The 14,894-nt window shown below is 47.7% G+C and overlaps 1 protein-coding gene across 1 annotated transcript; it reads left to right on the top strand.

The window, feature by feature from the left end:
* Positions 1 to 293: 293 nt before the first annotated feature.
* On the top strand, positions 294 to 3,953 carry LOC115177927 (histone-lysine N-methyltransferase 2D). Its single transcript, XM_029738921.1, has 3 exons — positions 294 to 383; positions 476 to 528; positions 610 to 3,953. Exons 1-3 carry the CDS (start codon positions 355 to 357, stop codon positions 3,951 to 3,953), a joined length of 3,426 nt encoding a protein of 1,141 aa, XP_029594781.1. The 5' UTR covers positions 294 to 354.
* The last annotated feature ends 10,941 nt before the right edge of the window (positions 3,954 to 14,894 follow it).

Raw genomic sequence — 14,894 nt, 5'->3', positions numbered from 1 at the left:
AGTCACTTATGGGCATTTGAAATGATCAGATAGGTTATAGCAATATGGTAATTGCTTCACCTTGCCTTCTGATAGGCTGGATGCAATTGTGGCCATATTGCTTATACCTATTCAATCATTTCTGATTCACAGAAGTGTTTAGGTCAGGGTGAGGATTTAGGGGTCAATTTGGAAATAGAAAATGAATGTAGTTCAGTGGCTGACAGCTGTCCTTAATTAGCCAACGACATTAGAAGGGTCTGGGATTCATTTAAAAGGAGCAACCAAAAGTCTGGCAAATATAGTAAATGGGATAATCTGGTAGGATGTATGCCTATCATTAGTTCTGAATACTGGTGAGGTTTTGAGGGCAAAATGGCTGTGATGATTGGAATTGCTTTAAGGTATGTTTATAAAAGTCTTGATTTAGTTTGTGTAGCTTGTCCTTCAGGTGTTACAGGTAGCTATGTTCATAACATACTTCTTTTTCCTTAAGAGTTTCTTGGCTTTGTTGCCTGCTAATTGGAGGGATAACGTGTTCTACATCAGGTGAGTATATTTCAAATAACAGCTACTTAGTTCCATAACCTTCGAAGGCTGGCATTTTACAGTTTATTTATTTTTACCTAGGTGATTGGTCTCCTGCACTGGGTTCTAATGCAGCATGGCTCTATGCAGGATCACTTAAGTCTCTAGGAAGTGGCAATTATAAGTCTCCAACTGCTCAAAGGCAAGCGCAACAGAAACATCCGGCCACCATCCTGCGGAATGAACTGGCCCCCAAGTCCCAGCAACCTCAGCAAGTGTGGTATCTAGCTCAGATGGCCCAGAATCAACCAGCCACTGCAGTTGAGAAGCGGAAGCAACTGACTGCCATGAACCAGCAAGTGTGGCATCCAGCTCCAATGCCCCTGCAGCAGAAGCAACCGGCCGCAGAACCTCAGCAGCAGAAGCAACTGACCGCCGTGCCCCAGCAAGTGTGGCATCCAGCTCAAATGCTGCAGAAGCAACTGACCGCTGTGTGGCTTCCAGCTCAAATGCCCCTGCAGCAGAAGCAAGTGCCCGCCGTGCCCCAGCAAGTGTGGCATCCAGCTCACATGCTGCAGCAGAAGCAAGAGCCCGCCGTGCCCCAGCAAGTGTGGCATCCAGCTCAAATGCTGCAGCAGAAGCAAGCGCCCGCCGTGCCCCAGCAAGTGTGGCATCCAGCTCACATGCTGCAGCAGAAGCAAGCGCCCGCCGTGCCCCAGCAAGTGTGGCATCCAGCTCACATGCCCCTGCAGCAAAAGCAAGCGACCGCCGTTCCCCAGCAAGTGTGGTGGCCAGCTCACATGCCCCTGCAGCAGAAGCAACCGACCGCCGTGCCCCAGCAAGCGTGGCATCCAGCTCAAATGCCCCTGCAGCAGAAGCAACTGACCGCCGTGCCCCAGCAAGCGTGGCATCCAGCTCAAATGCCCCTGCAGCAGAAGCAACCGACCGCCGTGCCCCAGCAAGCGTGGCATCCAGCTCAAATGCCCCTGCAGCAGAAGCAACCGACTGCCGTGCCCCAGCAAGCGTGGCATCCAGCTCAAATGCCCCTGCAGCAGAAGCAACCGACGGCCGTGCCCCAGCAAGCGTGGCATCCAGCTCAAATGCCCCTGCAGCAGAAGCAACCGACGGCCGTGCCCCAGCAAGCGTGGCAGCAAGCGTGGCATCCAGCTCAAATGCCCCTGCAGCAGAAGCAACCGACGGCCGTGCCCCAGCAAGCATGGCATCCAGCTCAAATGCCCCTGCAGCAGAAGCAACCGACGGCCGTGCCCCAGCAAGCGTGGCATCCAGCTCAAATGCCCCTGCAGCAGAAGCAACCGACGGCCATGCCCCAGCAAGCGTGGCAGCAAGCGTGGCATCCAGCTCAAATGCCCCTGCAGCAGAAGCAACCGACGGCCGTGCCCCAGCAAGCGTGGCATCCAGCTGAAATGCCCCTGCAGCAGAAAAAACCGACGGCCGTGCCCCAGCAAGCGTGGCATCCAGCTGAAATGCCCCTGCAGCAGAAGCAACCGACGGCCGTGCCCCAGCAAGCGTGGCATCCAGCTGAAATGCCCCTGCAGCAGAAGCAACCGACCGCCGTGCCCCAGCAAGCGTGGCATCCAGCTCAAATGCCCCTGCAGCAGAAGCAACCGACGGCCGTGCCCCAGCAAGCGTGGCATCCAGCTCAAATGCCCCTGCTGCAGAAGCAACCGACCGCCGTGCCCCAGCAAGCGTGGCATCCAGCTCAAATTCCCCTGCTGCAGAAGCAACCGACCGCCGTGCCCCAGCAAGCGTGGCATCCAGCTCAAATGCCCCTGCTGCAGAAGCAACCGACCGCCGTGCCCCAGCAAGCGTGGCATCCAGCTCAAATGCCCCTGCAGCAGAAGCAACCGACGGCCGTGCCCCAGCAAGCGTGGCATCCAGCTCAAATGCCCCTGCAGCAGAAGCAACCGACGGCCGTGCCCCAGCAACCGTGGCATCCAGCTCAAATGCCCCTGCAGCAGAAGCAACCGACGGCCGTGCCCCAGCAAGCGTGGCATCCAGCTCAAATGCCCCTGCAGCAGAAGCAACCGACGGCCGTGCCCCAGCAAGCGTGGCATCCAGCTCAAATGCCCCTGCAGCAGAAGCAACCGACGGCCGTGCCCCAGCAAGCATGGCATCCAGCTCAAATGCCCTTGCAGCAGAAGCAACCGACGGCCGTGCCCCAGCAAGCGTTGCATCCAGCTCAAATGCCCCTGCAGCAGAAGCAACCGACGGCCGTGCCCCAGCAAGCGTGGCATCCAGCTCAAATGCCCCTGCAGCAGAAGCAACCGACCGCCGTGCCCCAGCAAGCGTGGCATCTAGCTCAAATGCCCCTGCAGCAGAAGCAACCGACCGCCGTGCCCCAGCAAGCGTGGCATCCAGCTCAAATGCCCCTGCAGCAGAAGCAACCGACCGCCGTGCCCCAGCAAGCGTGGCATCCAGCTCAAATGCCCCTGGAGCAGAATCAACTGGCCCCTATGCCCAAGAATCGACCAGCCATTGAACCTCAGCAGCAGAAGCAACTATCCAACACACCCCAGCAAGCGTGGCATCCAGCTCAAATGCCCCTGCAGCAGGAGGAACTGGCCGTCGAGCCCCTGCAGCAGGAGGAACTGGCCGTCGAGCCCCTGCAGCAGGAGGAACTGGCCGTCGAGCCCCTGCAGCAGGAGGAACTGGCCGTCGAGCCCCAGCAAGCGTGGCATCCAGCTCAAATGCCCCTGGAGCAGAATCAACTGGCTCCTATGCCCAAGAATCGACCAGCCATTGAACCTCAGCAGCAGAAGCAACTATCCAACACACCCCAGCAAGCGTGGCATCCAGCTCAAATGCCCCTGCAGCAGGAGGAACTGGCCGTCGAGCCCCTGCAGCAGGAGGAACTGGCCGTCGAGCCCCAGCAAGCGTGGCATCCAGCTCAAATGCCCCTGGAGCAGAATCAACTGGCTCCTATGCCCAAGAATCGACCAGCCATTGAACCTCAGCAGCAGAAGCAACTATCCAACACACCCCAGCAAGCGTGGCATCCAGCTCAAATGCCCCTGCAGCAGGAGGATCTGGCCGTCGAGCCCCTGCAGCAGGAGGATCTGGCCGTCGAGCCCCTGCAGCAGGAGGAACTGGCCGTCGAGACCCTGCAGCAAGTTAGGTATCCAGCTCAAATGCCCCAGCAGCAACCGAACCCCATTCCTCAGCTATTATGGCATGTAGCTCAAATGCCCCAGCAGCAACTGGCCCCAATGTCTCAGCAGAAGCACTACAAAAGCACTGAAGATGGCGCCTCTAGTAGCTCTCAGTTCCAAATCACACTACGAGAATGGCAAAACGGTCTTCTCCCAAACCCACTACACTCCTGGGAGGCTATTCCTATTGACAATGGTAATGCTCCCAATGACAGTGATGTTGGATCATTTGAACCAAGCACATACCCACCACTAGGAAAGGATCCTCCAAGTTAACGTACGACTTTAATCTGGTCTTAACTTTGCGCTCTGAATTTGAAGTCCTTTGTACTAGCCATGTATCTGCCAACAGGAGAATCTAATGGTGGATTCATCCTTTAAAAGCTGTTAGTGTAACTTTTTTTGTCAAATTGATTAAATAAGATTCTGTTGCTGACACTGTTCTAACTTTCAGGTTTCAGTGATGCTTTTGTTTTGACCAGGAAGTTGTCAGTGTTCTTGCTACTCTTGCATGACTGAATCAATAAACAATTTTACTTTCCAATATCTAGTGTCTTTGCAATACTGAGGGTACTCTTGTGCTTGCTGATTTCAAACAGAAGGTGTGGATTACCAGTACAGTTGTCAGTAGAAGAGAATGTGGTTGTCTTCAAATAGCTGGTTTTTACCTTTGCTACTGGTTGTTCAAATTCCAAGTTTGGCTTTACATTAGTGTTGTCAAGTGGTGACATGTCAGACCTTCCTCATGTTCATACTTTTGTATGTTAACACCCCTTCAAATTACTGGATTCGGCATTTTGGCCACACCTGTTGCTGACGCGTATAAAATCGAGCACACAGCCATGCAACCTCCATATTCAAACATTGGCAGTAGAAGGGCCTTGATCAGTGACTTTCAATGTGGTAGTCATAGGATGACACTTTTCCAAGTCAGTTTGTGAATTTCCACCCTGCTGAAGCAACCCCGGTCAAATAAGTCCTGTTAATGTGATAGGCCACACAATCTCAGAACAAGGCTGTAGTGTGTAGTCCTCAGTTGCAACACTTAACGTTCTAAACTGCCTCTGGAAGCATTGTCAGCACCAGAACTGTTCAGGAGCTTCATGCTGTGAATGAACAGCTGCACACAAGCCTACAATATGTGCAATTCCACTTGTCTGCGGGAGTGGTGTAAAGCTCGGTGAAACTGGACTCAAGCGCAATGGAAATGCCTTGTCTGGAGAGACTAATCACTCACTCTGGCAGGATGAATCTGGGTTTCACAGATGCCAGGAGAACACTACCTGCCCGTTTGCGTAGTGCCAACTAAAGTTTGTTGGCGGAATAATGGTCTGGGGCAGTTTATGATGGTTTGGGCTAGGCCCCTTAGTTCCAGTGAAGGGAAGTCTTAACGCTACAGCATAAAATAACATTCTAGACAATTCTGTGCTTCAAACTTTGTGACAACAGTTTGGGGGAAGGACCTTTCCTGTTTCAGTATGACAATGCCCCTGTGCACAACGCAAGGTCCATACAGAAGCGGTTGGTGTGGAAGAATTTGACGGGCCTGCAAAGAGCCTTGACCTCAACCCTATTGAACACCTTTGGGATGAATTGGAATGCCGACTGCGAGCCAGGCCTAATCAATCAACATCAGTTTCTGACCTCATTAATACTGTTGTGGCTGAATGAAAGCAAGTCCTCACAGAAATGTTCAAACATCTAGAAGAGTGAAGGCTTTTATAGCTGCAATTGGGGGGCGCAAACTCCATATTAATGCCCAATATTTTGAAATTAATTGTTCAACAAACTGCTGTCCACATAATTTTGGTCATGTAGTGCACTTTAGATGTAGTTATGTAGGCATGCATTGTACACGGTGTTGACAATCCAGACTTATTCTTCAACTTCAGTCTGAGCCTTAGGGAGAGTACTAAGCTAACATAAGGAATTGTTTTAAACGTTCATACCATGATCAATTAGCTGTATGTCTTTTTGGGACACTTTTAGGTGTCTATTTTATCACAATGTTTTGATAAAATATAGAATTTTGCTGCTATAGTCCACAAACACATTGAATAGCACCTTTTTATAAATGGCAAAGTTTTGAAGTCTGTCCAATGTCTAGGTGATGGCACATATTTAACCCTTTATGTATCACATGTTGCCACATAAGTGAGTAATATATGGAATCAAGTAATAACCAAAACAAGTGTTAAACAAATCAAAATATATTTGGCATTCAAAGTAGCCACCCTTTGCCTTGACAGCTTTACAAATTCGTGGCATTCTTTCAACCAGCTTCATGAGGTAGTCACTTGGAATGCATTTCAATTAAAGAGAGCTGCCAGCTCAAGTAGGCTTTCCACTTTCCTTATGTATTTATTTAGCAAAGGCGATAACACATAATGAAAATGAGACCATTTTTCAGTCTGATCATATAGGCTAATAATAGCAGCTGCGTACAGCCTATGCGCCATGTCCATCTGGTTAGGGTAAACAAATTGGCAACGTTATGTATTTATAGTTTATTTGTGTGTCAAGAGAAAATGTGATTAAATTTGGTTTACATTCAAACTTGGGCTGGCCAGGCTGCCTATTAGTTTTCAATCCAAAATTAGTAACTGGAATGAATCAATCAACATAATAGTGATGACAGGTGTGAGTTAATGTTTTGTTAGGATTACAGTTGCATAGCTCTGCATGATGCAAACAGGGCTGGCCCTCCCATTAGGCAAGATTATGCGGCCGCCATTTTGGCAATTGGCTGCCACCCTCCGGTGCCCCTGATCGGCTTCTAAACCGCCCGCACTCCAGCCACCAGCTCATAGCCATTGCTGCAGTTCCCGCCCCCACCCTATTCTCTCTTCTCCCGAAGTTCACTCTTACTATCTTTGGTAGCTATGGTGATGTGTGTTTTATATGGGATTATTCAACTGTGAAACATTAATAAAAATTAATCTGCTAATTCAATTATTGTATTGTTTTTTTTGTTTGTGTGATGAAGATGGTTGGTGATTAAGGCAGTAGCCTAGCCTATCCTGTTAATGTTAGCTAGCTCATACTAGTAGATATCATCAGCTAAAAGTAAGCTACAGAGATTTGAAACAAATTTGCTACCATATCTAAGAGACAAAAATGAATGAAGTGAATAAAAATAAAGAATGACAAAAGAGGCACAATCTCTAAACCAAAGAAATTCGCTGCTGAAATTGATCAGCGTGCAGCAATGTCCATCAGCCGGTATAGAGAACGACAAGCCTCCGGGGACAGGCGTTCATTCGCCGAGATGGACGAGCCCCCGTTCGCTGGTTCTAGCAGTGAAGAGGGCGTACCGGAGGAGCCATCCACTTTCACCAATGATGAGAGCTCACTGGGTGAACAAGTAACACACCAGTTCTAGCCACACATGCAAACAATGCTGGCGGAGACCCTACTATCTTGGACCCTGACTCAGATTCGTCGCACCCCAACCCCGATGACAGTGGTGCTGCTGCTAAATCCGAGGGAAGGAACCAAGGACTGGAAGAATCTGTGCCACCACCTCAGCTTGCATGAGAAGTCGCATGACCACCTAGATAGTTTCCAGAGGTGGAAGGAGCTGGAGATCAGGCAGGTGTACAAGCAAACTATCGATGCCCAAGCCCAACGGGCTATTGACAGAGAGACTCCCAACTGGCAGCAGCTGCTACAGAGGCTCATAGCCCTGATACGCTTAATGGCCACACGGAATATTGAGCTATGTGGGACCACCGACTGGCTGAACAAGCCAAATAATGGGAACATTCTGAAGTTTGTGGAAATGCTGGGTATCTTTGATGGAATCATGAAGAAGCATGTAAGGAGAGTACAGTCCAAAGAAACACATGTGCACTACCTTGGTAAAAGAATCCAGAACAAAATCATTGACATGCTGGCACAAGACTTCCAGTAGACAGTGTGCAGTGAGCTAAAAGCAGCCAAATATGTTTCTATAATTTTGGACTGCACACCAGACAAGAGCAAAACAAATCAGATGACGACAGTGGTGCATTTTGTTTCAACCGAGGATGATGGGTCAGTGCGCACGAGAGAGCACTTCCTGGAGTTTAGTGAACTGCTTGACGCAACGGGCTTGGCATGACAGAGTTGCTCATCTCAAAACTCCAGAAACATGGCATCGCCATCATGGACATGAGAGGGCAGGGGTATGACAATGGGGCAAATATGCGGGGGAGGCACAGCGGAGTTCAAAAAAGAGTGCATGATATCAATACAAAGGCATTTTTGTTGTGCCATGGAGCGCACACTCACTGAATCTGGTTCTCTCTGATGCATTATCGTGTTGCTTGGAGGCAGCTGAGTTTTTTAACACCATCCAAGAAATGTAGACATTTTTATCTGGAGCTACACACAGCTGGGACGTGCTGAAAGAGCACGTAAAAGATGGACTCACAGTGAAACCTCTCAGATGGGTGAGCCGGGTGGAGGCTGTGAAACCTGTGCAGTACCAACCACGGGGAGATTTATGATTTCATGTGCTAAAACAAGGTTGGAGGCAAACAGCATTGCCGCCAAGATGAACAAATTTGGCTTCATGTGCGCAGTGGTCGTTTGGTATGACACATTGTTCAAAGTGAAATCACCAGAAAGAGTTAGCAGGTGGTGAGTTTTAACCTTTCACAAGCAGTGGCTCAACTGAACTCAACCAGGGTATTCCTCCAAGACTACCACTCCGATGCAGCTTTCGCTGGCGCATTAGCAAGCGCAAATGAGTTGGCAGAGGAGATGTGTATTGTGCCCTGTTTCCGAGTGCAGCCCATTGTCCGTCCCAGGAAGAAAAGGAGTCTGTTTTGGCTTCGAGGGAGAGGATGAGCCTGTGACTGACCCTCAGCAGAAATTCAAAGTACATTTCTTTAATCAGTTTCTTGATTCTGCTATCCAGTCCGTCAAAGAGGGCTTTACGCAGCTCAAAGAGCACAGCAGTGTTTTCAGCACCCTGTACAACACCCCACCGTCAAGGACATGGACACTGTAGTGCTTACCAGGGATTGCGCAACACTCGAGAGGGCCCTTACGTATGGGGATTCCAGGGACATCAATGCAAAAGAGCTGTGTAATGAGCACAAAGTCTTGAACAGGAGACTGGTCAGTGAGGCAAAACCACTCGACGCACTGGAGTATATATCCAGACACCAAATGGCCTCCTTGTATCTCAATGGCTATGTTGCCCTGAGAGTTCTTCGCACTCCCAGTGACAGTGGCAGGGGGAAAGCACACATTCTCCAAGCTCAAACGACCTGAGCTCTACTATGAATCAAGAGACTCAATGGACTCGCCACCATATCAATTGATCATGAATTGTCTTACAAAATCAACCTCCAACAAGCAGTGCATGCGTTTGCTTCCAGGATGGCCATGTGAGTCAACTTGTCTTTGAATGAAGGGAAGTGTTGATCATACAGTCATATTCATTCTATCACTGAGTAATTTATTAAGATTCATTATTTATTGCTTGTTTACGTTGTATTTTTTAAATTTAAATAGACTACATCCTAATCTCAGTCTCTCTCTGTCTCTCTGTCTCTCTCTCTTCCTGTCTCTCGCTCTCTCTTCCTTTGTCGCTCTCTCTCTCACACTCACTCTATCGATTTGATTTGAGGACCATGGACAGCTAGAAAGAAAACATCGCTGACTGCAATGCAGCTCAACAGCAGAGGATAGAGGCCACTCTATGTGGGCCACGAAATAAAGAAATGCTGAAACTGATGTTAGACAATGAAATTCAATATGTAAATAAAAGGAATTTGTTAAGGCTGGGTCATTGACTTAAAGCTTTTTTTACACTGCTCCAACAAAACGAGGCACTTGCTTGCAAAGCTCAAATGATCTCACTCTTTTTTACAGTTCTACAGGAATATTAAATTATATGTTAAATAAAAGTGTTATTTTTATTGTGTCGTGGCATGTGTGATAACAGGTGGCATTTTATTAGTAAGAAACTCAGTTTCCTCATATAGGGAGTTGGCTGCATATTGATTGCAACATTGTAACTTTCCGGTAAGGGACCGCCTATATGTGCACACGAGCACCAACCATCTAATTACATATATAACTGGAGCCTATTTCTTCCTATTCAAAAAAAGAAGTGGTAAGCCTACCTGTTTGACAGACATAATTATGCTATCCATAGATGTCGGTATAGCCAAATCCTCCAATACTGCATGTACTCCTTAAATACCTCCGTGAAGGGTTTGGTGTGTTTGGTTAAAACCAGGGCTCAAATTGAGTGAGGGGATCCCACACCCTTTGTAAAGAAAAGGGTATCTATTGTTCGCTTTAAATGTAGAAAAAAATACATACAAGGAATCCAGATTATATAAAGCGTTCTATAACAATGCTCTGTGATGCCTTATGGTAGAAACAAGCTTTCAGTGATTAATCAGTTGTAAAAGGTCTTATATGGGTAAAAGAGGTGACTCCGATGCAAATGAGGATGTATTGATTCCTCTCTATGCCATTCTGAAGCTGAGCTGCAGCCTATAATATTCAATGAGCTACTCTGTCCCTATTTAAAAAAGATGTTTGTTTGAACCCAGGAAGGTTTTAGGGAAGCACTTCTGTTGTTGGGTTGTACAACGGACAAGTAGCCAGCAGTGGAAGCTTACATTTTTCTGCATCGGTAGAGCCTCTGTCTGGGTGGAAAGGGAACTTTTGAAAGTGCCATGATTAGATTCTTAAGGATGTCTAAGATGTAATTATTTGCAAACAGCATTGCAAACAAGACACTCTGGTTAGACATTGGAGAAATGGTAAGTTTGTTTATTTCTCTGTCCATTCTTCTTTTCTTCTACTTCTATTTTCATTATCCACTTTTCTTTTGAGACTTTATCAGCACAACATTTTCTCTTGACTTCAAGCTGTTTTTCCCCAATCCCCTCATAAAGATTTCATGTCACTAATGTAATAGTGACATTGGTGATTTTATCAATGTAATAATTAGGCTATGTTATTGACATTGGATTGATTATATAGCCTACTAACCAGATTTGTTAAAAATTGTGTTTCATTTGTAGAATATGCCTATGAATTGGGCTGCTATTATGTTCTGTTGTCACGTCCTGACCATAGTGAGTGTTATTTTCTATGGTAGATTAGGTCAGGGCGTGACAGGGGGTGTTTGTCTGGTTTTGTATGTCTATGTTTTGGTTCTAGGTTTGCATTTCTATGTTGATGTTATTTGGCATGACCTCCAATTAAAGACAGCAGGTTGTCGTTGTCTCTAATTGGAGGTCCTATTTATGTTTAGGTTTGTCCCACAGGTGTTTGTGGGTGATTGTTCTTCGTGAGGTTTATGTTCCTCCAGCGTCACGGTTTGTTGTTTTGTATTTACTTAAAGTGTTAATTGTTGCATTCGGTGTCACTGATTTAAATAAAACATGTGGAACTACGAAAACGCTGCATCTTGGTCCGCTCATTCAAACAGCCGTGACAGAATTACCCACCAAAGAAGGACCAAGCAGCTTAAGAAGGAGCAGCAGGAGGAATGGACATGGGAGCAGATATTGGATGGCAAGGGATCCTGGACATGGGAGGAGATCCAGAAGGGATGGAATCGCCGTCCATGGGAAGAAGTGGAGGCAGCAAGAGCAGAGCGGCGACGTGAGGAGGCTCTAAATGCACCTAAAGGCAAGACTGAGAGGCAGTCCCAAAAAATGTTTAGGGTGGGGCACAAGGGGAGTTGGGCAGGGTCAGGATGGAGTCCTGAGACAACTTCCCGGGCTTACTATGAGGAGCAAGTGATGGAGCAGACACCGTATTTTGCGGTGACGTGCACTGTGTCGTCAGGGCGCATACAAAGGCCGGTGCGAACTGTGCCTGCATCCCGCAGTGATCGAGCGGAGTTGAATATCCAGCCAGGGCGGGTTGTGCAGGCCGTGAGCTCCAGACCTCCAGCGCGCCTCCAAGACCCAGTGTACCCTGTGCCTGCTCTGCACACTCTACCTCCAGTGCGCCACCATAGCCCAGTACGCCCTGTTCCTGCTCCCCGCACTAGCCTGAAGGTGTGTGTGACTAGCATGGCGCCTCCTATACCAGTCCCACGTAGCAGACCTCCAGTGCATCACCAGAGCCCAGTACGTCCTGTTCCTGCTCCCCGCACTAGCCTGAAGGTGTGTGTGACTAGCCTGGCGCCTCCTATGCCAGTCCCACGTAGCAGATCTCCAGTGCGCCTCCATAGCCCGGTAAGGCCAGTGCCTGCTTTGAGCAGTTATATTATTTTTATAATAATAAAAATCTGTCAATCAACCATATGTATTTTTTAAAAGCCCTTTAATGCATCAGCTGTTGTCAAAGTGTTTTAGAGATACCCAGTCTAAAAATCTAAGACCCATCAATGCATATGTCGAAGCACAGCATCTAGGAAACACTCCCTAGAAGTCATAAACCGAGGATTATAACTAGAGAGGAACTGTACATGTGCCCCTTATTGTTATTCAAGACGTTCCAATGATCGTAGATGACTGTCACGACTCCCGCCGAAGTCGGCCCCTCTCCTTGTTCGGGCGGCGTTCGGCGGTCGACGTCACCGGCTTACTAGTTGCCACCGATCGATGTTTCACTGTTCGTTTGGTTTTGTCTTTATTGTGTACACCTGTTTTTCATTTCGCTAATCATGTTCATTATTTAACCTCTGCATTTCCTGTTTGTCTTACATTTACATTTACATTTAAGTCATTTAGCAGACGCTCTTATCCAGAGCGACTTACAAATTGGTGCATTCACCTATAATATCCAGTAGAACAACCACTTTACAATAGTGCATCTAAATCTTTTAAAGGGGGGGGGTTAGAAGGATTACTTTATCCTATCCCAGGTATTCCTTAAAGAGGTGGGGTTTCAGGTGTCTCCGGAAGGTGGTGATTGACTCCGCTGTCCTGGCATCGTGAGGGAGCTTGTTCCACCATTGGGGTGCCAGAGCAGCGAACAGTTTTGACTGGGCTGAGCGGGAACTGTGCTTCCTCAGAGGTAGGGAGGCGAGCAGGCCAGAGGTGGATGAACGCAGTGCCCTTGTTTGGGTGTAGGGCCTGATCAGAGCCTGAAGGTACGGAGGTGCCGTTCCCCTCACAGCTCCGTAGGCAAGCACCATGGTCTTGTAGCGGATGCGAGCTTCAACTGGAAGCCAGTGGAGAGAGCGGAGGAGCGGGGTGACGTGAGAGAACTTGGGAAGGTTGAACACCAGACGGGCTGCGGCGTTCTGGATGAGTTGTAGGGGTTTGATGGCACAGGCAGGGAGCCCAGCCAACAGCGAGTTGCAGTAATCCAGACGGGAGATGACAAGTGCCTGGATTAGGACCTGCGCCGCTTCCTGTGTGAGGCAGGGTCGTACTCTGCGAATGTTGTAGAGCATGAACCTACAGGATCGGGTCACCGCCTTGATGTTAGTGGAGAACGACAGGGTGTTGTCCAGGATCACGCCAAGGTTCTTAGCACTCTGGGAGGAGGACACAAGGGAGTTGTCAACCGTGATGGCGAGATCATGGAACGGGCAGTCCTTCCCCGGGAGGAAGAGCAGCTCCGTCTTGCCGAGGTTCAGCTTGAGGTGGTGATCCGTCATCCACACTGATATGTCTGCCAGACATGCAGAGATGCGAAAGGAGAAGATTAATTGTGTGTCGTCTGCATAGCAATGATAGGAGAGACCGTGTGAGGATATGACAGAGCCAAGTGACTTGGTGTATAGCGAGAATAGGAGAGGGCCTAGAACAGAGCCCTGGGGGACACCAGTGGTAAGAGCACGTGGTGCGGAGACAGATTCTCGCCACACCACCTGGTAGGAGCGACCTGTCAGGTAGGACGCAATCCAAGCGTGGGCCGTGCCGGAGATGCCCAGCTCGGAGAGGGTGGAGAGGAGGATCTGATGGTTCACAGTATCAAAGGCAGCAGATAGGTCTAGAACAGTGGTTCTTAACCTGGGTTCGATCGAACCCCAGGGGTTCGGTGAGTCAGTCTCAGGGGTTCGGCACACACCCGACTCATATGATTCGTGATGCTGGACATAAAAACGAAGAAAAGTAACAGACTTTGTTGCGAAAATGACATGAGAGTGGCACTTGCCAAGGTGAAGCTGCGCATTTCTGAACTGGTCTCTGAAAGGCAACAGCAGAAGTCACACTGATTTGCAGTAAATATTCATTATTATGTTTTTGTTTTTGTGTGAAATCATGTTTTAATGGTTTTGTTCTTTGAACACTGATGTTGATGCACGGTTCATTTTGTGCACCAGTAAAATATATACCTATGTTTTGAATTTTATTTTTCCAATTAAGAAGGGTTCGGTGAATGCGCATATGAAACTGGTGGGGGTCAGTACCTCCAACAAGGTTAAGAACCACTGGTCTAGAAGGATGAGAGCAGAGGAGAGAGAGTTAGCTTTAGCAGTGCGGAGAGCCTCCGTGACACAGAGAAGAGCAGTCTCAGTTGAATGCCCAGTCTTGAAACCTGACTGATTAGGATCAAGAAGGTCGTTCTGAGAGAGATAGCAGGAGAGCTGGCCAAGGACGGTCTTGTCGGTGATTGTTTTTCTGTTTTGTGTAGTTGGAGGTGTTTCTCCAAACAATGTATTTTTCTATGAGAAGATTTATTGATATTTTTAGTAAACATGTTTGTTTACATTTATCCCTGTGTCCTGCGCTTGACTCCTCCACTTCTCTAAGAAAACCATTACAATGACCATCAGGGTCATATAATAATCAGGGTGGCTATAGAGGGGGCAAAAGTTCAACACTCAGGAGTCAATGTCATGTCTTTTGTCTTTTTTCATAGCCTGAGAGAGAGAGGATCTATTACATAAAGTTATCACAGATGCACACTATGTGACACATTACATTAATAATTCCCTAGAAATTGGATATCATTGTCTTTCATAACTGTTGCAATACAAAACATTGAAACCTTGTTAAATATTTGTTACTTTGGTATACATTGAGTGAAATGTTATACATTGAGAGAGAGAGAGAGAGTGTGTAATATTACACAATTAAATAATAGCTCATCACTCACACACACAGACATGACTTCATCGTTGTTCACAGTTTATTATCATAGTTTGTCATAGTTTCTAATTATCGTTTCTAATCATAGTTTGAACATAGTTGGCAATAGATTCTAATCAAAGTTTCTAATCAAACTTTCTAGTCTGAGAGGTTTTGATATAATAAGAGGGTCAAATAGAACCTAAGAGGGCAGAAGCTATTGTTT

The sequence above is a fragment of the Salmo trutta genome, chromosome 38 (assembly GCF_901001165.1).
Source record: "Salmo trutta chromosome 38, fSalTru1.1, whole genome shotgun sequence".
Taxonomy (NCBI): Eukaryota; Metazoa; Chordata; class Actinopteri; order Salmoniformes; family Salmonidae; genus Salmo; species Salmo trutta.
Note: the sequence above shows the minus strand (reverse complement) of the source record. Positions and strands in the feature narration are given on the sequence as shown.